This window comes from Pseudopipra pipra, chromosome 4 (genome assembly GCF_036250125.1).
Source record: "Pseudopipra pipra isolate bDixPip1 chromosome 4, bDixPip1.hap1, whole genome shotgun sequence".
NCBI classification, from domain to species: Eukaryota; Metazoa; Chordata; class Aves; order Passeriformes; family Pipridae; genus Pseudopipra; species Pseudopipra pipra.
Genome location: NC_087552.1, coordinates 55,394,371 through 55,418,407, shown reverse-complemented (window position 1 = coordinate 55,418,407; position 24,037 = coordinate 55,394,371). Strand labels below are relative to the sequence as shown.

At 33.9% G+C, this 24,037-nt stretch overlaps 1 protein-coding gene across 5 annotated transcripts in view; it reads left to right on the top strand.

Moving 5' to 3' along the window:
- Positions 1 to 24,037, top strand: part of PCDH7 (protocadherin 7) — a 270,195-nt gene that overhangs the window by 34,824 nt on the left and 211,334 nt on the right. Inside the window, exon 2 of one of the 5 annotated variants that reach the window (XM_064653065.1) lies at positions 15,450 to 15,538. The exons of the other annotated variants lie outside the window; for them this stretch is intronic. Coding sequence (XP_064509135.1) covers positions 15,450 to 15,476 — 27 coding nt within the window. The 3' untranslated portion in view covers positions 15,477 to 15,538. Of the gene's footprint in view, positions 1 to 15,449; positions 15,539 to 24,037 lie in introns of those variants that run through there. 5 annotated transcript variants of the gene reach the window in all.

Genomic DNA, 24,037 nt, shown 5'->3' with positions numbered 1-24,037 from the left:
GCTGTACCAGTCATCTGCTGTGTATCTCATCTACATATGATTTTATTGAAGGAAACCTCACAGTGAATTTTTTCTATATAATATATTTTATTTTACAATAATTTTTTAAATAAAGGTTTTTGGAGCACAACCTGATACAGGGATTAGATTTTAAAGTGTTTGCTGTATGGAACTGAGACTAGTTTAAATTTTCAGGCTGAGGATGTAAAAATTGCTTCTTTTTATTAGTTGAAGAAGCAGTTCAGTATGCTGGAGCTGTTCCTTAGGGAGGAAAAAGAAGCAAGTGCAGACTCCTGGCTGGAGCCCAGCTGCCTGTTAGAGTTCCAGAGCTTGTCCTGATTCACTTGTATTTGTTCTTCTCTCACTTGTTCATTCATATCCTTTCCACTGAATCATGAAACAAGAAACTGTGAAATCTTTGGGTCAGTGAAGTTTGGTATACTTTTGGATCTCTAGGCATACTGTGATGTGGTTTTAATATCGTGTTTCATTGGTGTTGTAGATGGCAGATTTTTTGTCTCTAGAAACACTGAATTGAAATAATAGTATTGCTCATACTATCAACAATTTTCCAAAATTACTATCACTATAAAAGAATAGATAAATAAATACTCCCACATACATTTCATAAAGTATTTATAAAAAAGCTTTACAAAATAATGAATATTTTAAAATCTATTTTATAAACTAGACTTTGGTCCATTATTACATAAAAATAGTAGATCAGTTTTTGTGCTGCAAACTTATTTATTTCTCATTTGTCTGTCTGTAACACTAGTCCACAGGATTTGGTCTGTTGCTGGTTGTGGCATAATGAGGCATGGACCTATAAAACATTAGATCTGTCTGAATCTAAAAAATAATTCCTTAACATTATGACAAAATCTTGAATTTAGCATCTAAAACAATACATGTTCTGAACAAGCAAGTACAAGGTTTGGTCTCATAAAATAGAAAAAAAAATGAGTTTTCTTAATTTTATGGTTACAAATGAAATAAATGTATAAATATATAGAAAATAGTAAGGAAATAGTACACTGGTAAGATAGTAAGGAAGTCTGGATGGCTGGTATTTGGAGTCCTAGCTCTAACAGGTTTCCAAAGTCTGGTCACGTCTTCTTGTATTATCCTTCTGTTGGACTCTAGCAAATTTAGAAGTGTCTAAGTACATGTGGGTATAAGTGAGAATAAAATAGTGTAATACTGCTTCTGCTTCCTCCAAGCACATTACATTTACAATCACTTTATACCCACTCCACCTCAGAGGTCTGATTTAGGGGTGTGAATGTCTAACTTTTGACACTTACTACCCTATCTGCCTATCACTTTGTTGCTGCTGAGCAGCATAATTGCTCATGCAGCAGTTATTGGGTCAGTGCAAGTTGTACGCCAAATATTAAAAAATCAGTGCTCTTTGGCCTCACTATACCAGGCTGTAAACTGCAGCTATTAGCAGCTGCCTCATAAACAGTCTTGATTTCCCTGCTGTGGGATGAGAGATATGTGTGAGGAGGCAATAAGGTGGACAGCTGAAGCAAAGATCACTGCTGTTTGTCTCCAGGAAAGCTGCATTTTGTCTTGCACCTGAAGCCCTCAGTTCAAACTCACATCCAGTTTGAAACCTTTGCATGTTACTTCTTTGATTGGCTAACTGATTTTTAGCAAATGTATTTGCCACGCACACATAAAAAATGTACACAGAAAGTCTGAAAGAAGGTGGAAAGTAACAAGTTTGTGGCTGTAGAACAAACCTTTCTATTTATCCCTCTGGTAGGTGCTTAGTGCCCAGTGCAGGGAATCACCTTTCTTCCCTTCCACATCAGTTTAGCTCCCATGTAATGTCTAACGTAGCTCATGTCTAACGTGGCTTGCATATCACTTTAAATTTGACTGCCAACATTTAGTTATATCACATCAGCCCATCCTGATCTGAAGAATTCAAGTTAGTGTTAGAAACAGTTTTCTGGGTTTGAGTTTACATTTGTGTTACTATGAAGTAACCTATTCTATTTTAGCCTGATTCAAAGACATTAAAATCTAAAACATCGGAACTGTCCAAAATATTTAGATTTGTTTTTGTTTTGTTTTGTTTGTTTGTTTGTTTTTTCCCAGAGTGAGTGGGAGAGTTATAAGAAATTTCAAGTGCTCTTTGCTCTTGGAAGGCTCTGGAGGTCTTCTGAGTAATTCAGAGAATCCCTTGGTTACTGAAATAAACTCTCTGCTTGGAAACTTCAGGGAGTTTAATTAGTACTTCTTTCTTTGTTCCTGGTTTGCAACAAAGGCTCTGTCAGTTTTGGGTTAAACCATTAATGAAAAGGGTGTGTTAATTAAGCAACTTGCTTATTTCTAATTGCCAAAAGTACTCTAGCTCTCCTGAGACTTACAGCTGAGCACTGCAACATCTGCTAAGAGATACTCCTGAGCTGGTGAGAGATGTCATAGAAAATATTAAAGCATCCAGAAGAAGCAGCGATAATGACAATCTTGTGTGGGGAATGCTTCACAAGTGGCAGAACATAGATATTTATATTCCCAAGGCTTTTTCTTTTTTCTTTTTCTTTTTCTTTTTCTTTTTCTTTTTCTTTTTCTTTTTCTTTTTCTTTTTCTTTTTCTTTTTCTTTTTCTTTTTCTTTTTCTTTTTCTTTTTCTTTTTCTTTTTCTTTTTCTTTTTCTTTTTTCTTTTTCTTTTTCTTTTTCTTTTTTTTTTCTTTTTCTTTTTCTTTTCCTTTTCCTTTTCCTTTTCCTTTTCCTTTTCCTTTTTCTTTTTCTTTTTCTTTTTCTTTTTTTCTTTTCCTTTTCCTTTTCCTTTTCCTTTTCCTTTTCCTTTTCCTTTTCCTTTTCCTTTTCCTTTTCCTTTTCCTTTTCCTTTTCCTTTTCCTTTTCCTTTTCCTTTTCCTTTTCCTTTTTCTTTTTTTCTTTTTCTTTTTCTTTTTCTTTTTCTTTTTCTTTTTCTTTTTCTTTTTCTTTTTCTTTTTCTTTTTCTTTTTCTTTTTCTTTTTCTTTTTCTTTCTTTTTCTTTTTCTTTTTCTTTTTCTTTTTCTTTTTCTTTTTCTTTTTCTTTTTCTTTTTCTTTTTCTTTTTCTTTTTCTTTTTCTTTTTCTTTTTCTTTTTCTTTTTCTTTTTCTTTTTCTTTTTCTTTTTTTTCTTTTTCTTTTTCTTTTTCTTTTTCTTTTTCTTTTTCTTTTTCTTTTTCTTTTTCTTTTTCTTTTTCTTTTTCTTTTTCTTTTTCTTTTTCTTTTTCTTTTTCTTTTTCTTTTTCTTTTTCGTTCTTTTTCTTTTTCTTTTTCTTTTTCTTTTTCTTTTTCTTTTTCTTTTTCTTTTTCTTTTTCTTTTTCTTTTTCTTTTTCTTTTTCTTTTTCTTTTTCTTTCTTTTTCTTTTTCTTTTTCTTTCTTTTTCTTTTTCTTTTTTTCCTTTTCCTTTTCCTTTTTCTTTTTCTTTCTTCACAGTACACAATTTGCATGACTACAGTTACCGCTAAAACCTATTCTTTGGAAGGACAATTTGCAACATGATTTGAAATTCTCAGATTATATTACAGCATATAGAAACAAAATTCAGCTCTTTTGTTATTTTGGGTTTTTTTGTGGTTTGTTTTTTTTTTATTATTATTATTTTTATTTTATCTTGAGGTGTTTTTTGTTTATTTTCTTTTTAATCTTGTTCTGGATGTCATTGATTGAGAGAAAAGGAGAACAACACATATGAAAACAGCTTCTGAGATGGAATGCAGGGATTTCACACACCAAACTGGCAGCATTGCCTCTTTCGAGACAAGATTTTTTTACCGACAGCCACTTATATATTAATGGGAAGTCCTATGATAATCTCCTCAATTTAGTTTATGTTACTTAGGACGACCAGCAGTTGTGTTGACAGAATTCCACAAAATCATTCTATCACATTATGTAATGTCAATATGAAGAAAAATATCATGAGATTCTATGTTTTAGTTTACAGTTTTTTGAAGAAAAGAGTTACCTGTTATCTCTGAGCAACACTGCCTAAGCTACCTTAGAAACAACATTAAATGTTTTCCATGTACTTTTTTACCTTCAGGTGGTTATTACAACTTCAATACTAATAATTTCATTATCTTGCATGTATATATCAGTTGAAGAATAATATTTATAAAACATATTGAAGAACTATATTTTTACAGCAGTAGTTTGTTGTACACTGAAGCATATTGTAGTGAATTAATACAAAACTGAAGTTCATAAAAGTCCGGTTTGAATTTGGGCTTATCACTTATTTATGTATGCTAATCTATGCTGGCCATTTGCTGTTTAACTGAGACAATAAGTAATTTTAATATGGATTTGGAAGGATTTATTTTAAGTATTTCATATACCTCAATGGAAACATGAGTACTGAGGCCTGTACTTGTTCTGGTGTTAGGGTTTTTTTTGACAAGGTCTTGGAGATATTCAGGAGTCTGGGAAATAAAGGGTTGGAGGTGTGTGTGTGTGTGTGTGTGTGTGAAATAGACATAGTTTTGAAATCCAAAGGTTGAAGAAAGACAGTTATCTTTATTCTGTCAGCTGCCCAGCAGCTCAGGGAGAGGTTTTTTTAAAATTTTTTTTTTCTGTTAAACATCCAAGGAATCTCGAATTGGCCAGTATGTGTTGCTTATCCAGGGACAGAACACAAATGATCAACTCTGCTTCTTGTCTTAGATTCTAAAAATATTTTAAAGACTTAATTGTGAGAAAATACTGACGGTTTTGTCTCATCTGCAATTTTCCACTGCTGTCAGAATGTCAGTAACTTTCTTTCCGGCTCCTTGAAGTGTGGTTCAGAAGCCTTTTTTAAATGTAAGAAGTTGTCTAGTCTCCTTTTTAGTAGTCTCAGTACTTAGATGATCATGTGAGCAAATGGATAAAGTAATCTTTAGAATAGCTTTTTGTATCTAGGATTTGAGAGATTATTGTTTGGTTACTCTAGAATTTTTGTATTAGAATATATTTTTGTTTTTTCTTAACCTATCTTGAAAGAAGATCTCAGCGAGATCTGTGTGGGTGATGATCTGGGTGGGAAAGAGCTGTCAAAAAAAGCTTGAAAATGAGGGGTAGAATTTATAGCAGTGTGAACAAGCAAGTGTCCTTGTTCAGTGAATGTCTAAATGACTTTGAATTCTTTGTTTACTTCCTATGTTTGATTGAGTGAAATTTTAAAAAAACCCATTTATTTACTTAGAACTATTTTGTTCTTAGTAAGAAACTTGAAATTGATTTTTACTTGACACACTTCTTCTCTGAAGTAATATAAAATTCGTGTCTATTACATGTATACAGAGGCTTTGTGGCTCATCAGGGTACCATGACATTCCCGTGTATTGATTCTATGGTGTTAGAGGGTGACATATTTGGTGTTAACGGGCCATCAGAGTCTTGGGATTTGAATGGTACACAGTAAGAAGCACTGATTTTCCTGTAACATGACAGGCTTTCTAAAGCAGTGCAAGTAACTTTAGTCTTACATAGTTCCTCATGTGTAAACTTCAAAGATAAATAAGATTTTTGTATAATCAGAAAATCTTAAAAAAAACAATCAGAAAATAAACTATAGTATTTATTGTCCGGTAACAGCCAAAACCATTCTGCAGTTTGTCATCCGTAAAATTTCTTTCACAGAAAAATTCATCCAGAATTTAGAATTCAGTCTTGAAAGGAACATTTTGTTTTATACTGTGGTTGTTTTGGTTTTTTTGTTGCATTTTTTCTTTCTGCAAAATGTAATCTATGTCCTAGGTTTATTTTGGCATACAGGGTTTGTTTGCATTTCATGTAGTGTCTGTTTATATTGTAAGCTAAAGGCCCATAAGTATAAAGTTGTCGCAGTTTTGTGTTACCCAGCAGGGCATCAAATGTTGACCAAAAGAGCATGTGGACTAGAGAGGGTTAAATCTGATCAACTTATGTTTTGCTGCCTTTCAGGTGACATGTGCTTTTTAATTTTAATGACCTGGAGTGCTTTCTTTGGAAATAGAATTTTGATTATTTTTGATTGTATAGTGTTGATTATAATTATTGTGCAAAAAAAAAAATCAGCTAAGTCAGAAAAAGTGAGCTAATTCTAGACATCTTTGGAAACTAATCATGGGAGTACCAGATTTATGGATTTAAAAGAGTTTATAGGGACTCAACTTCCAGATTTTTACATATTCTTTCTGGTTTGTGTGTTAGAATACCAGTTGTCCTGCAAAGAAATATAGAATGTATTTTATAACATATGTTTGCTCTGTTTTCTAACAACATAAGTATTTTGCTTAAGCAGATTTGCTAGGAAGTGACAGCTCTGAAAAATTGGACACAGTGGCTGCTAGAAGTATTTCAGTTCCAGGCAATCTAAATAGTGTAGAAGGGAAAAAATTAAATATCACCATATTTTAAAGATGACGGTTTTGTCAAAGATTCTTTTTCACTCTGCAACCTGAAACAAATTGAGTAAATCAAGTAGATCTAAAATATCTGCTCTCATTGAAGATACAACACCATTTTAGTTCCTTTTATTTTTAGCTTCCCTCCTCTCTCCTTATAAGCATAAGGGAGAACAATGACTTAATAATTGCAAAAGCACTTTGAGGAGCATAATTCTTCTGGTTTAATTGTTATGTCTAAACAGTTTTGGATCATAACAGGCTTTCATGAAACTTAGTTACATAGAGGCAATCTAACTAAAATTTGGTAAAATTAAACTAAAATGGAGTTTTATATTCTTCAGAATATAAAAGATCTGATTTTCTAAACTTTCAGTTTCATAGGTTCCTTCTGTGCATCAAGAATCAGGAGGGTGACCTGGCCAGCTTCTTTCAATCTTTTTGAATATTAGCAAGTATCCACAAAGACATTTTTTATAAAGACTGACTTTAAAAGGAGGAAAGGGGGAAGAGTTTATTGAACACAGCTCTCCCTACTTGAGCAGATATAATTGCTCATGATGAAATTCCTGTGCATCCCAGTAGCAGTATGGGAAATGCTCAGTGTATGCTTCTCTTCTGCTCCTTTTAGATGTGGCACCAGACTTGCTGCAAGCATATGTTCCCTTCACATTTAATTCAAAAGAAAAATAATTCACGGAAAGACTTTACTGATGTTTAAAGTTCTGTTGAGAGTGGAGCCCACTACCCACAAAGTAAAATCTAGCCCAGTGTAGTACCCACAGTCTGTGCAGATAGTGACAAAGAGACACCAGGGTTCCTCCTGCTGCTGTTTCCCTTGCATTCCACAATGAATTGGTCTTATCTGGCAGTCTGCTACAACAAAGAGCTTAGCTACTGTGTTATACTAAAACCTGTCATAGATATTTTTCTTCTTCTTAGTCCCTTTTACAATATCAATGAATCTGCATTATTTTAAATATAGGAGACCCAAGTAAAAAATCTAGAGCCTTGGATTTCTTAAGTTTCTGAATGATACACAAAAGGGGCTTAAATATTTTCCATCCTACAAAGCAGAGGGGGTTTATGGACCTACACCATGTATTTGTTTGTTTCTAGGAAAGCCAGAAGTTGGAGACTAAACACTAATGTTTTTTTTTTCCCCTGGTACGTGACATGAAGGCTTTAAGAAAAAGACTCCAAAGGTCTCATTTTCTTGAAGAGGCTAAGCTATTCTTTAGAAAATTCTCCACAAAATTTTCTGTTTGTGGGCCTCCTGATTTCCAAAGGAGGACTGAAATTACAAGAAATAACTTCTGAAAAGGCATCAGGAAAAAGGTTATGCAAATTTTAAGATGAAATCAGCTCGGGACTCTTGCTATTTGAAGAAAGAGAGAGAAGCCTTTCATTTGTAAAATGTTCTACAATAATGCAGAAAACCAATTCAAATATATATGAAGTATGCACCCATTTTTAATTCCTGAGGCATCCTTCTATTTGAAATAGAAACCCCCACAAATAAATATCTAGAATTGTAACCTCTAAGACTTGGTCATGTACTCTGCTTGCCCACCAGGCTAGGAACAGTTTCAATAGTGTACATGTGTCTCCAGAAACTTATCTGGAAAAACATTTTTTGTTGTTCATTCTCCCTCCAAGACAGGGAGTAGCAGTTCTAACCTGCTAATACTGCAGCTGGTAATATGCTGAGTAGGGGCAGCTATGTAAAAATACACTGGACTGTGCTTCTGTAACTTACCTTGTCGGAGTCTTTTCACAGTGTCACACACTGCATATTAGATGTAATTTAATGAGAAAGAAGCAGAGACACATTTAAGACTGATTTTGGGTCCTACAATAAACATTTTTCTACTTCACTGGAAAAAGGTGCTTTTTATTTTTGATCAAAAATAAGAAAGACTCAGCGCAAAGCTCTAAACTAAACTATAACTAAAGGTTATAGTGTTAATTTTGTACTCCCATGTTAGAATTCTGTACATAAATTAATTTGCCGTGAGGAATTTATGAACAAAAGGATTAGTAGTCATATAATATAAGTAAAATATAATAAATAAATAAAATAATACAATACAACAATGTTATGTTTGGCTCACCAGAGTGCAATCTAATGTGAGGTAATTTAACTGATCTCACAAAAAATTTGCATGCAACTTTCATTGCATTCCATTATTCATCTACTTTCAGATGTGTCCTCTTAGTAGAACAGTCTATTTTGAACATATGACATAATTTCACATGTATAACTACTGTCAAATCTAGCTTAATTTTCATCATTTTAGGTTTAATTTAAAAGGATGTCTAAGAAATTAAAGATCACTTCATTAACTGCTTATTTTTTCTTATTTTTTCTTCATTCTACATCATATGTTAAAGATGAAAATAACTTTCTCTATTTCCATTAACAAAAAGTGAATAGAGAAGAAAAAGCAATTATTTGCAGAATGTAAAAACCTTATGATAATTTGACAGACTTTAATTAAACCAGTCTACTACTCTGTGTTCATAAGACATACTATAAAATAAGCTCTTATTTGTTAGGAAACACCGTACTCCTCATTGATAAAGGACTTTACAACTGATTTAGAAGCAGGGAATTTATGTTTCTTTTGAAAGGGAAGACATAGATACAAAAAAACCCCTCTAACTTTGAACTTATTTTTAAGAAAATGAACAGTTGACAATACAAACAGGTTTATAGTATCAGTACAACAATTTAGCATTTTGCACACATATAGTATAAAGAATTGCTCTGTTCTTTATAAACTTGGTTTATCAGTATTATGCTTCCATAACATAAGAGATTACTTAGATGAATGTATATACTAACCAAGAAATTATAAATTTTACAATCCTTTTGACTAGAACTTGGAGGTACACTGAAGAATGATTCCGGAATTTTATATTTTGTCCACTGAACCTAATTTTATGTTTTGTCCACTGAACAACACTTGTCTTTAATGTTGTTTTATGAATCTGTGTTTTCCATCCGTGCTTTCTGTGATCTGTTCAAACAGTGGATTCAACCTATGCCTATTCTGACGTTTCTTTTAAAATGGCTGATAGACTGGTAGCAGCACTTTCTCTTGTCTTCTGCCATTTTTTCTTAGGTTTTTTTGTTTTTGTTTTTGTTTTTTTTTTTTTTTTACTACAAGAAGGAGTCCTGCTGTGATCAGTGGGTTTTCTAGGGTGAGAGTGATACTTATTTGTACTTTGGAATTTGATATAAAGGCTGGTAGGTCTGTCATAGCCATTTCCTGCCTAAGGGTCCTGTATAAGACAGTTAAATCCAACCCCCTCACATCTTTCCCTCTCACTGCTTTCCATAACTTTTAGTTTTGGCTGCTCTATGAGTCTCTACCTGTAGAGCCATACTGTGCCTTTGGCATAATCCTCTTTGCTGCCTGATGGATGGAGTTTTATCCATCCAGGAAGGAGCAGCAGATCTCCTGCTGCTAAGGCAGAGTCCCTGCTCCACACAGCATTAGTGCATTTTTTTCCTCTGCAGTCAATCTTAAGATTGACTACAGAGAGACTAAATGCCCCTCTCAGGCAAGGGCAGGCAGGGGAGCTGGGAGCTGAGGCAAGAGAAGCTCCTGAAGCCTATTGTGCTCCAGGTATTATAGTAGGAGTGTCTATATCGAACAGGGATTTCTGTCCCAGGGTCCCTAAAGGCCTGAAGTGTAAAGCTTTCCTCTGAAGACTGTTGTGCCGATGAGATGAAAAGTAATACTTTCCTTAGGAAAATAAGCAATAAATGTATCAGCTTGCTATTTCTGCCTCATCATAGAGGTCTGTTTAAGATATATCTACAAAGTATTTAATTCCATGAATTAAATTCTGCCTCTCACAAACATTTCACTAAAAGTTCTCTTTGGCCTCATATGTACAAATAGAAACCTTAGTGAGCAAAAGATTTAATTGACAGATACCATTTCATGCAGACTATACATTACACAGTGACTAAAAAAGTTCCCTTTAAGGCAACACATATTAATGCCTTTAAAAAATAAAATTGTATTAAAAAAACTCAATATTTGTCATTCACCTCAGTTTTTTGTACATTAGACACTGAAGTCTTGCCATTCTTAATTTTCTTTCTGTCTTGGTGAGTAGAGTATGATGACTGGAGAAATTATAAACAAATGTAATACTGTGTTTGAAGTGACAAAGGATCATTAGCAGAGAACACAGACATTTTGCCTCTAGGCAGATTAATTCTGGGACTTGGAAAAGTATATTCCCTGTTCAATCAATGCACTTTATTCCCCTCAGCACTGGCCTTCAGTAGTAGGAATAGACAATTGTAGTGCCATGCACAGGTAGAAGGAAGGTGGGGAAGGTGATATGGAAATACTCCTCATATACATGTCTATGACATTAAATACCTCAAATACCTTCTCAGAAACTCAGATGCACAGGTGTTTTTCTGTGTACAGGCATGAGAAGATTTTTTTGAAATGGAATAAATTACAAGATCGGGAAATTACAATGAATGGGAAAAGGGGGGAGAAGGGAATTCAGATAATCAGAGAAATGTACCTTATAGGGTGTGGTCATTAGGAGGATAAAGGGCTGACAAATGTCAGCTGAGGTAGACAACACTAAAGGAATTATTAAAAGAAAACTTTATTAAGCTATAAGAGCAAGAGACAGGCAGTACAATTATTATGCTTAGAAATGAAAGATAACGTACATGTAATAGAGAAATGAAATTAAAACTTTGCCTTAGTTTTAAACAAAGGTAGCAATGTTGTACCTGGGAGACAAAAGCTGGAAGTGTCTAAGATAAAAGCAGAACCTGGAGTCTGATGTAAGTCAAATAGGAACAGATAGGTGTCATCACAGAATTCTGAGTGATATAAAAGAAAGCATCCCATGTCTTCTTTTAAATAAATGTGTTAGGGAAAAAAAAGGTGCTGTTTAGTTGGAGAATAGCAAATGCGGTATTTATATTTAAGCAGTGGAGAAGATGGAAAAGAAGGGATAAAGGTCTAAAAATATGACCTCATTTTTTATCAAAAGTAGAGCAGAGTTTAGATGAAAAAAAATTGAGTTACTGACATAAAGAAAGAGGGAAGATAGGATAAAATAGAAATTGAAAATGGCTTTACTGAAAGGAGTTCATACAAAGCAATCTGATAACTTTCTTTGAAAAGATAACCAATTTTCTAGATAAAGAAAATTTAGTAATCTCTCTCCTTGGACTTCGGCAAGCAGTTGATACTGTGCCATCTGCAAAATTATTTGTGCACCTGTGGAAGATGGGCATTACTAGAGGAATTAAAAATATGTAAGAAATTCACTAAAATGAGATGACAATTGGTGTTGCTGCAAAGGTAAACATTATAAAAAGTTACTTGAGTCAAGCATCAGTCTTAAGACTGTTTTTGCTTTATATTTTAACCTTCATGCACAGACTGCAAATGTAATAAGGAAACTTGATTATGAAACAAATATGATAAACATAATGAGTTTGGGTGAGGATTAGACTGTACTAGATGAAGGACTAGAAAACAATTCAAACTGTAGGAATTAAAACAAAACTAACCACCTCAAAACAATAACAAAAACAAGACAAGCTGTAAATTCAGTTAAGAAATCGTGAGATGAAAGCAGTAGAAAACAAGAAGAATTTAATAAATTAGGCAGAGTTATTAGGAGCAGCAGTGTGACATGAGCAGATTTGTTTCTGCAACATGAGGCTGCATCAAGTTGTGAGCTGCTGTGAGAGAAACAGACACAGTCATGTCATTTGAGAAGTCCTTCATAAAGCTTCATCTGAAAAATTGTTCTATTATTCTGGTCAACCATTTTCAGGAAGAATTAAGCTTACTTTTAGACATTCAGAAAGAGCAGTTTAATAACCATGGAATATAGACTTAGCTGTGCAAGAGATAACTAAAAGGGCTTTGCTTATTCAGAATTAAGACTCTGAGAAACATGCTGTGGCAGGCCAAAATTGGATGGCAGAAGCTGTTGCTATCCTCAAGGCATGAATACTTGAACCTCCTTTGAATCACTTTATGAACCACTGCTTTGTATATTAGGGTAAACCAAAACTGGAATTCTTTTACTTTAATACACCCAGCTGAAGACTGCAATAGTACATGAGCTCATCCAAAGACATATCATATAACCCTGCCCTGAAGGCTTTAGTGCCCATCAGAAGGGTGGAGCAGATGGATGAGGGTGGTAACTATTCTTGCCATCTGGTTTTAAGCCACTGCTACATTTACCTCACTCTTAAGAAAGTAAGTGGGGAGAGGACGTGTGCTTGCTCTTCATAAATATATTGAGAATAAATATCAGCAGAAAGTATTAAAGAATGTTGTTATAATAACAGCTCTATACCAGTATGTGTTTAATTTAGAAACTGAAAAAAAAATTACTTTAACCCTCTGAGGTTGAGGTAAAAATGTCTTTCTAATTTTGGAATGGAACTTCATCAGTTTAGGATCATAGAAATGTACAGATATTTTCCTTCTAGAAGAGGGAAATAGAAACAACAACAACAAAACATGGCCCATGCTTTTATTACCTTAGTTTCTTAATGATGGATTAAACTATAAGTAGCATTATCTACACTGAGATCAAGCTATGTTCTGTAAGCTGTTTAAAGAGCAGCAGAAACCTCACACTGTGAGGTTTGCAGCATCAGAGGCATCTAAGGATATCAGTACTTGTGCTTCCGTTTTTCTTTGAAACTTTTTTTCTTGACATGGCAGTATTACTCAGTTTTTAGGAAGTCCAGATGTTTCTGGCTTAAGATTGTAATAAATACCTTAAATAGATATCATTTTTATTACTACAGTGCTTCTTAATGCATTAGTTCAGTAGAGAAAGGTGGTAGAATTTTGCTGAATGTATTACGTAGGTGGAATGCAAACCATATGGAAGTTTACATTATTGAGACTTTTTAGGTAGATTAATTCTATGTTATTCCACTCTGTGCCCTCAGAAAACTGTTAGCAATTTATATTTCTGAACATCGTCTACCTGAAATAAGTCAATGCATATGTGCTGAAGATAGAACAATAATATCTTTATACTGGATTGTCAGGAAGACAGCTCTGTGTCTGACAGTTCAGGAATGGCAAGACATTGTAGTAAATAGCATTAAATATGCAATTTTTCTCATTATTACACTGCCTGTGTGAGAGTTAAATGGGATATTTTATATTTTGGGTTTCGCTCCTACCTACTACTAATAGAAGATATATGCTTATTGTTAATTGACAACATATTGGGTTTGTTTAGAAAGAACTGATTCCTAAACATTTAGGTGTATGTGTTTTGTTTTTTTTTTAATTCTAAGTTATAAATTCTTTAGTTTGGGGGGATGAAATAATTAATTTCAGGTCAATGACATGGACACAGTTTTTCCATCTCTAACTACTGTCTTTGTGAGCCAGCAATCCTCTAGTGTTTAACATGAAGACTGGTCGATATGTCACCATATTGTTGCAAAGTGTGACTATGAAAAGAACATAATCCTGATAGTAGGAAGTGGACAGATTCCTAAATGTTCAAAATTTATTCATAAGCCTAGTGTGAGCAGGAGATCAGTAAACCAGAGAGTTCGTAAAGGTAATGAATGATACATGTTTTTTTAATCAATTTTATGCTTGTAATGGTTAAAATGATTTTTTTTTTGCGAGGGGGGATGATTCAGTAAGAACTAGAAAGCTTAGTTTTGATAGACTTGATTTACCTAACATGCAGGAGTCAGCAGTAGTCACAGAATAAAAATATGACAAATCAAATTTAATGAGGTTAAATGAGAATACATACAGTCATGTTAAAGTGTGTGCTAACTATAGATGTGTTACTCTTTTAAGCTGAGCTCTTTAACTTATTTTTCTTTAAGACTTCATTATTAAAATTATTAAGTTATTATATTAAATTGGACCATATCTGTTACAGAAATTCTAATGACCAAAATCTATGTATCTCTTTGTGATCATATGTAGCAGTCCTCATTCATTTCTTATTCAGAAAAACTGTTCATGAGTTTCAATTTGTTTAGTTTTTGACCCTATTTATGGCCTTTAATGATTCATAAATACTGTGCAAATATCACAACATAAAGATATTGAATATTTTATTTACTGTCTAATTTTCTCTTAAGAATATAAGAATTGCCTTTCCTTATACAGCATGTATATTCTAAGGAAATATATTTAATACACTTCCTATAGTTCCCCATATCCTATTTTGGTTTCTGCCACAAACTGGAAATGAAGTTATGTGTATAAAAGAATTTTAAAAATAGGTTAGAAGCATCTTGTGAAATGTAACAGGAAATCTACGGAGGTATATTTTTATCTGGCATTTGCTGTAGTGGGCAAAAACAAGCATGTTGTGCCTTTCAGTTCCATTTAAGACATGTTGAATCTTGCAGAAACTTGTAATGTGTCACAGTTTTAGTCATACACACACATCAATCAGATCAATATATAATATATATATTGCAATCATAACATATTTACAGACACGGATGCTAAGAATAAAGTGGAATGAGTGGCAAAAAAAATTATAAAAAGGTGCTTGCAGAAGTTAAACGTTCTGAATTTGTAGCAATATGTTTTGGCTGTGATCATCTATACTCTGTTGAAGTGTGATTTCTCACTTATTTAATGAAAAATAGTTGCATATAGTAGCAAACATATATCACTAACACTAAAAGGTCGCTTCCCAATGGCAATGAATGTGTAAGTTAAGGAAAAAGGAGAAGCAGATATAAATATCCATGAATAAATTTGAGGTTGTAATTACACTAATTTTTATATACTGGAGAACTGAAATTCTGGAAACGATATCCCAATGAAATATTCATGCCAGAGTATTGTAGCCTATCAAGAAAATATGTGAGATTATGCCTCTGATAAGCAGGAAGTGGAGCCAGTATGTAATAAGAAACTTCCTGGCCTGTGTTTTAGTATTATGGACTGGATTAGTAGAGAGCTGCAAAGAATCGTGGTCATGAAAACTGAGGTTGTAACTCTCAATTCTTCATTTCTCTCTGGTGTATTTGCATTTTTGTGCCAGGAAATAGGAGGAGGAACAAGACAGTAATATCAATTTTCTGGATATGAGCAAGATTCTTCAACTGCCAGAAAAGTGGGGAAAACAGTACCTACTTTAACAGAAATTTAGAGAAGAAGAAGAGATCATTTTCTAACTTTTTTTTCTATTATTATGTATGGATGCATCTACATTAATGACACGGAGCATGGGAATGTGTTTTGGGTGTGAATTTGTCTTGAGTCTGTATTTGGATTTCCACTGTACATGTTTTTCAGCACCACTGAGCATTTTGAAGCATTGTTTTCTCCATCATTGTCTTCAGGTTGTCATGTGGTGCCTCGCAGTTACAGTGCAGATGCAAAGCCTTCCATCAGTTTGCTCTCCATACCTGCACAGTGCATGACAGAGACTAGCAGGTGATGAAAACTTTGTTGTTCATTAAGATGTAATGTAGAGAGGCACAACAAATTGCACTGTTGTTCCTTCCATTTTATGCTGCATCAGGTGTACTGCAGGTAATCTAGACACACACAAACACTGAGACCTCTGTGATTATTTGAGACTTAAGAATATAATATATCGCATTTTCTATAAAAAGAGTGAACATTTTATCTAGTATGTGCCAGGTAGTTGGTTTTGCTTGTTTTAGCTTTTTTCTTGCATTGATTTATGATTTGATTTGTTAATTGAAAAAATAATATGAGTATCTGTCATAGAAGAGAACTCCAATTATAGAAGAAATGTTGCATCTATGAACATTTTTGACCTCAGAAATATCTTACAAATGCACCAAATGCTCACAATTTTGTTTGTATCATAGAGAAAGGTACTTAAAATACGTGTTAGGAGATCCCTGTTGAATGCATACTGCATCCTTAAAGTTATTAAAGCTTCTTTTATATATATATATATATGAATTTGAATAATTATTGAAGTTAACAACTTTGCGGTACTCAAGGAACAGAAATGATAAACAGAGAGATAGATTGATCAAAACAGATAGATGGATAGATAGGTGTTTTGTTATTGACTGGTTTAGGCCGGTTTAGTGTTTTTGCTGTTTAGTTGAGCTAAGACAGTGTAAACTGAACAAAAAGATTTGTATATTATTGGATTGATGATGATGAAGAATTTTACTGAGGTGTAAATGTATTCTGCAACTAAAGCAGAATGTTTTGCTTGCTTGTCCCAGATGGTTTCCTGTAAGAAGATCATATTTAGATTGAGGAACAGACATTACTTATTTGAGGACACTTGGGAGTCTTTTATGGATTATTTTCATAGAGTAAAAGCTGCTTTATAGAGATGCTTGACATTGCTATCCTACATTTGTGTAATTTTGTTTTAACTTTACATATGTGTAATAGATTAGAAGAAATGATTCATTAAAATAAGGATGTAGTAGTCGGTGGTGTAAAATAAATAAAAGTTATTAATAATACAACAGTACTGGAAAAGCTGAAAAGACTGATGAATGCCAACCAAACATGTTATGTATGTAACCAACAATAATGGGTTAATATTTTTTTTGTGTGGATGACTCATTTCTGAGTGGTATTTTAAGGGCTGTTTTTGAAGAATATATTGGACAGAAAACTCTACTGTTTATCAGGAGATGTGCATGTCTCTTAAGTGTCTCATTTCCTTCACAAATATCTTGATCAAACTGATTCAAAGGAAGCAGGTTCTCCTCTGGTTCTCCATTTTCTTTATGTCCACCTGTTGCACTCCGTATTAGGCTATAAACTGCCCAGAGCAGTCACATTTTTTATTTAAGACTTTTTAAAAGCCTTTTGGTTCATTATAACCTCTAATTAGCATCTGAAGAAAGAGTCACACACTCTAAGAGAAATTCTGTTTAATTTAGTGAGAAAAATAAGATATTTTGGCAAAAGGTTTTTACAGGAGTAAAATACAACCAAGAAAAAAGCATTTCACTCAAACATTCAGCACAAAGACCCATTCCACAGGAAACACCTACTAAAACAATCTGTATACCAGCTTTAGTAAAACACAGTTCATTGGTTTTAAGTTACCCACAAGAAAAGGAAAAGAGTAAAAGAAAAAACCAGATTAAAAGGGATAAAGAAAGAGAGAAGGAAAGAAAGAAAGGAGAGGAGAATAGTTACTGGTAAGATTTGATGATTCACGTGGTGCCAGCTGGAGAGGGAGAAAGGAAGAGAATAGACCACATGGAGTCTCGTGTATTTATAGAGTTCAGTTTTCCCTCCCAGGCAGGATGTCCAGTCAGTGCCTTCCAGGCCAGAGTGAGCTGTGCTGTAGCAGTCACAGGCTGCAGGAGTGTGGTGTGGGTGGGCTGCCAGGCAGCTCTGCCTTGACTGACAGCCCAGCTACAGGCCTTCAGCTCTGCCATGTGCTCTGCATGGGCAGCAAGCCTTGCCTTCAGCTCTGCCCTGTGCCCTCAGCACAGGCCTTGTGTGCAGCCCTTACCATGGACCTGCAGGTCCGGGCCCAGCCCTTCCCACGTGCACACACACACACACACACACACACACACACACACACACACACACAGACACACAGACACACACACACACACACACACATACACACACACACACACACACACACAGTGAGTTGGTTCCGACCGATATCAATAATTCAGTGAGATTCAGATCCAGGATCTCATACCACCTTGTAGCATAATAGTTGATACCTGACATTTTGAAGAATGTAGATGTTCATAGAATTGTCCTTGTATATTATGTATTGCCCTACAAGTCTCGTTTGCTAACTCCCTTTTATTTGGTGGTGGGTGAGGTGGTTCAAGGGAAAGAGGAGTGGCCCGGTTTTTTCTTATAAAATTTCTATCCTATGCTTCTTTCAGCTATCCATACTGCACTATTTATCTCATCATTTAATGGAGAAAAGTTATGCTTATCACTGATACCTGAGACATATATTATTTTTTACTTTGTCTGCAGTAACTGTAGGTAAGAAAAGGAAGAATGTATAAATCACTACAATTTCTCTCTGATTTAAACACAGTCTGTTTCTGGGCATAGTTCACTTAAATTCTTCTTTTTCTTAGGCAATAGGTAACAGTATTCTAACTGTCTTTGCTGCCAAATAGTTATTTTATAGAGTATGTTTGGACCCAAGGCAGAGAAGAGGAATCTTTTTGCTCACTAACAAGATCTATGACAGAGGATTAGGTTACCCAAACCCTACTCACATGCCAGTTAGGAAACATATTTTTGTATTTTTGTAGGTGGATACAATGCAGACTACACAGCACCCTGGCCACACTGAGGAATCATGTAAAATGAATGTATGTGCTCGTAAGTGAATTATTTATGAAATGAAACTCCAACTCTAAGGGATGTTGGATCACAAATTACATGAACTCTTTTACTCTTTTGTTAAGAAATTGATTCCCAGGTGGCAGGGTTACTGCAGAACTAAGTGCACCTTGAAAGCAAAGCTATTAGAAAAAAATAAAATTAAAAAGCATGATAAATCATGTTAAAAAAAACCCTAAAACAAGAGACACAGATTACATTTTGGATGCATTTGGAGAGATATTAAATGGAGTCCAGAATCCAAAACAGGAAAAATGGTGTGTGAGAAAGGTTTGGTAAGCAGAAATGATTGTACGTGGAGGAACAGGATCAAATACCATCTAATTTAGGAGAATGAACAGAATGAAAAATTCACCATTTCTTCTTTGTTTCACCTTTGAAAGGACTGAAATTTGATTAGATGATTGGTTGAATTAGTAACTGGGAGATGAGTGTGCACAAGGTTAAATTCTCTGTATTTGAGTCAATGAAGTATTTGTGGTTTGCTGAAAAAAAACCAAAAACCAACCCTGATGATGTGCTTGACAAAGAAAAAATGTTGTGCCTGAGGACTGAAATTTGGAAATTCAAATATATTCTTAGTATTTGAAAATCTTTGTCCTACTTGGGGACATGAGACAGAGCGTGGGAGAGGATTTAGGGCAAGCAATGTTGGGTCCTTCAGATTTTACTGAGAGAAATGGCTCTGGAAGGAAACTGAGGCAGATACAAAGAAACCAAAACATGCTAAATGCCTCTACCAGCAAATAAGGAAATCAACAGTAACTCGTGTGCATACATTTATAATGTTGGGTTGCTAAAGATCTGAATTCGCTTGGCTGAAGCACTCCAGACTAGAATAATAGTATCAAGGATCGTACAATTGCCAATATCAAAACCACACGTAGGGAAAACCTCTGACTCTGCAGTCACTATTAAGCTATATACATCATATCAAAACAAAGACTAAAGTGCTAAGTACAATTTTATATATGCATATCCCAATTTTAATATTAATTTTATATCTGTATTTGGATATTACACTATATCAGCTTATGATTTAGAGAAAGGAAAGGCTGAATGTTTTCTTCGAAATAATTTGTTTATATCCTTCATCATAAGGAGCTACAAAAGAGGATATTTGAAGTATTAATAATGTTTCAACAAGTTCTTTTTCTTATGAATAAATTATAACTTCAACACATTCAAGTTTATGATGTAAATCTGGTATAATTGTGTGAGGAAACTACATTATTTTTGTAAAAAGACTGTATATTATCACTTGCCTTCATAATATGGCTTTTCAACTCTATGAACAACAATGCTGAAAAATACTTTTTCTCTCCTGATTATTATGCATTTATGTCTGAATTAGCTTACTCTTTGTGTTTATCCCTTCAAAACTGATAGTCTGCCACTTTTTTCCACTTGCAGTAATTAGTTCCAAGCAGAGGAATTTATGGTATAGTAGGGGCTTTGACCTCTTTATTGTACTGAGATATATTATCAAACTTCAAAGTCAGTATGCTGCTACTATATTGATTTTGTTTCCTGTGAACAAAATCAATGAGCAAAATTAAAATAAAAAAATCAATTCTTTCATTTTTGAATTGATTCGGGTTTTCTACATGTAGGTTGTTTATTTAACCTTGATTGCTAATCTGGAACTCATTGAAAGGAGAACACATTGAAAACTTTAGTAATTCTGCATAAAAGAAAACTACAGAAATTAATAAAAATACACAGAGAAAGAAAATTAAAGAGAAGACATAGAGGAATGAGAAGGAAAAAACGCAAAAGAGATCAAGAAAACACTGTTCTCTATTGGAATGCAATATTTAGGAATATCAGAGAACATACAAATATTGATACCAACAGCTTTGTCAAAAAACTCAGCATACAGATTATTTCTTTTGCATTTTCTAGCCCTTTTCTATAAATCAATAGGTGCTTAGAAAGAGCATATGAAATACCTGCAGTCCATTGACTGTCTCTCAGAGCAGTTGCAAAGCTTTCCTAAAGATGAGAAGAAAAAAACCCACCAAAATATTTAACATTTAACATTTTGCAGAAATAAACGTGTTAGGTATATAAATATATTAGTGAAATTGTCAGCCTTTTTCTGAATATAGATATAATCTTAGTTAGAGCAAAGTTTAACCTGGAACATGTAAAGGAAATTTTAAGGACCTCTGGTCAGGTTCTTATCTCAAATACAGCAACTCTGTATTTCAATAAAATTATTCTTCAACCAGGAATGAAATCAAAATTGTGTCTTCTGTATTCATTGCAAATTCATTCTTCTGTATTTAATTTTCTGGTCAGAAGCAATTACGAAGAGAGGATCCTTTAAAAAATTTTGTGCAACTACTGTAATTTTCAGATTTCGGAGAGTTTAGCAGTCAAGCAATTTGTATGGAATAAAAGCACTTTTATATTGCCTCCTGCTACAACACCAGTGGGGAAAGGGCAGCAAAACAGTGGGAGACCAAATGAAGAGTTTTTTCTTCTGTGACATCAACTTGCAAGACACTGGGAGCTTCAGAATTACAAGTGGTAATATAGCTTTTTTGAACTATTTTCTCTTTGCCTCCTACGGCTGCTTCATTGTTGGGTACTATCTTTTTTAAGTTAGAACAAGGGAGTGAAAGGTATTTGTGACAAATGACATTCTACTTTCTGTTTGCCGTTGTCCCGCATGGATGAGTAAAAAAAAGTGCATCCATATGCCTCTCATTTTCCTACCATCTACAAGCATAAGTTTGAGCTTTTAAAGCCAAATCTGACTTGCTTACTAATAGGAACGGGCCACATAAACCCAGAGATTTCCTGTATGAGTAAAGACCACTTTTCTTGTAGTATAATTTTGTTTAGTATATTTAGTATAATTTGTTTTTTACATGACCACTAAAGAACAAAATACGTCAGTAGAAAACTATCAGGCAAATTGTGATACACAATTTTTTTAAGTTAGTTAGACACAAGTTAGGTAAATTATTAGTAGGAATATTATGTCAACTGGAAACCAGTGGAAAATGGAGCTGTGTGGCACAAGATCTCTTTTCTTAATGGTTCTACTTCTGGGGACTGTGTACTGTTGCAGTTGGAGAAGTAAATATGGTCTTCTCAGTAGTACTCAACTGCCTAACCTATCTGTCAAATCTAGGCTAAAGGATTAAATTAAGCAAACTTCCACTGCTCAGACTACATTTTAGTCTCAGGGTGAACAATAAAATTTAATTTAAATAGTTTTTGCGAAGGTTCATAAACCATTTAGAATCTTCACTTGATGTTTCTCAGCTTTTAAAAAACCTCTGTCCTTGCTCTTCCTGCGAGATTTATTTAGACCCATAAGCACAGAGTCTTGGATTTGCCCACTTATCATTTAAAAAGTCTGGTGTGACAATCCATGCTTTAACCCATTACATATTTTACTGTTTGAGAGTCATTCAATTGATTGAATTTTGCTGAGCTAGTAAAGGATGGCTTTGTACTCTCAAATGCACTGGTGACATTTAAATTTCCAATATATACTTAATTATGCATTCTTAGAAATTCAGTATTATCTTCCTCTTCATTGAGGAAAAAATTAAACTATTGTGCTCGCAGACATTATATTTGACTTTTGACATTACATTTAGGGAAAACTACAATTATGTGAAATATTGTTCTATTTTCTATACTGTTCTCAATATTTTACAAGAATCTACATTAATAGTGCAATATGTGAAGAATGTCTTAAATAATCCTTTCTAACACCATAAACATGCCTACAGTTTCCTTGTTTAAAATTAAACCATTTGTTTTCATTAGAATGTGTTCCTGAAATATCAAGAAACCACAGTCAAATTACTATTCTTCACTATTTCAGCAATGAGTTTTCCTTTGATCTTTAGTTCCTAGAAAGGGCATCATAGCTATCTATCACAGGAAAAAGTTTGTTGCCCTTTCTAATGAGAAAAAAAAAAAAGGTTTGTTATGTTCCCTAGTGTTACCACAGAGTCCTCAGTAGTCTTTAGTGGTGGAATTCAAGAAAGGCATTTCCAAAGTTAGGTTCAAATTAATTTTCTTCCAAATCGGTTTATTTATCACATTTAAACAGTCTTGGTTTAGCCCAATAACATGATTTTGAATAGTAAGTGCCAACCAGACCAATTTAAAAAAAAATATTATATCCTTTATTATTTATGCATATTAATAGTATATTTATTTATATATTATCTTTGAGAAATATAACAGAGAAAAATGTTCTAAAGAACTTCAGTAAACCTGATTATGCTCTGTGGTCTATCTTATCAAGCTTAATTATTTGCTCGATATATTTTGCTTGATATATTTGCTTGATATTATTTGCTTGTTATATTTTGCAGAGTTCCTATTCAAGAAAGTAGCAAGATTTTCAATTGGCTTTTACAAAAAAATAGCCTTTCTCTAAACTGTGAAACTGCACACAGACAATTGTTCTTTCTAGATAAAAAGTATCATTTCTTGAATATTGTCCAGAGCAATTTTATTTTAGAAAATATGAGCAAAAGAGTGGCTTATAGACTAAGTAAGTTGTGTGGGCATATTTCTACATCATAAATGTCCACCTGCTTTTCCTTTTTACTGCTAGAAGAATGATGATTTACTTGTGTTATTCACCCCTGTATTCAGAGAATGGTAGAAGTATAGAGGAGTAAAGATAGCTCTACCTTAAGTTGCCCTGGTCTCAGCTTTCACCTTTAAGAAGGAAGTTAGCACATAACCATTTAAACATGCATGATTTTAACAGGTGAATTATGATTATTGAAAAGTTTGGCACCTCACCTAAGCTAGCTGCACAGTGTCAGAATGGAGAGACTTTATGAGAAGTGGGCAGCCTTTCATTCAGGCTAAGTTGGTTTTCCGATGTTTAGGAGGAAACCTTTTTGATGTCTCTCTCCCCGAATCTACAGAGAGACTTAACCTCAGAAGAATTTTAAATGTGTTCAAGTTCCAAACATGTCTGAATTTAACTTTAATGTCAGTTAATATGAAACACATTTTGGTAGAAATATCTCACTTGATTTGCTTTAGCATACATCTAATGGTAGAAGACTGTTTGTGTATTTTTTTACTAACCACACAATACGATTCTGTTAAGGGGCAGAAAGCCAGGTTTGTATTAGCTATTGGAGGGCTAGAAACCAGGAGATTCAGTCTTCATTTCTAGGTCTGCCACTGGCACCCACTTTTTGGGGGCTACACCTGTGAAATCACCTGTGATAATCATTTTCATTATCTCGATCAGAGAAAATTGTTTGATCCATTATGTTTTGTGAACTG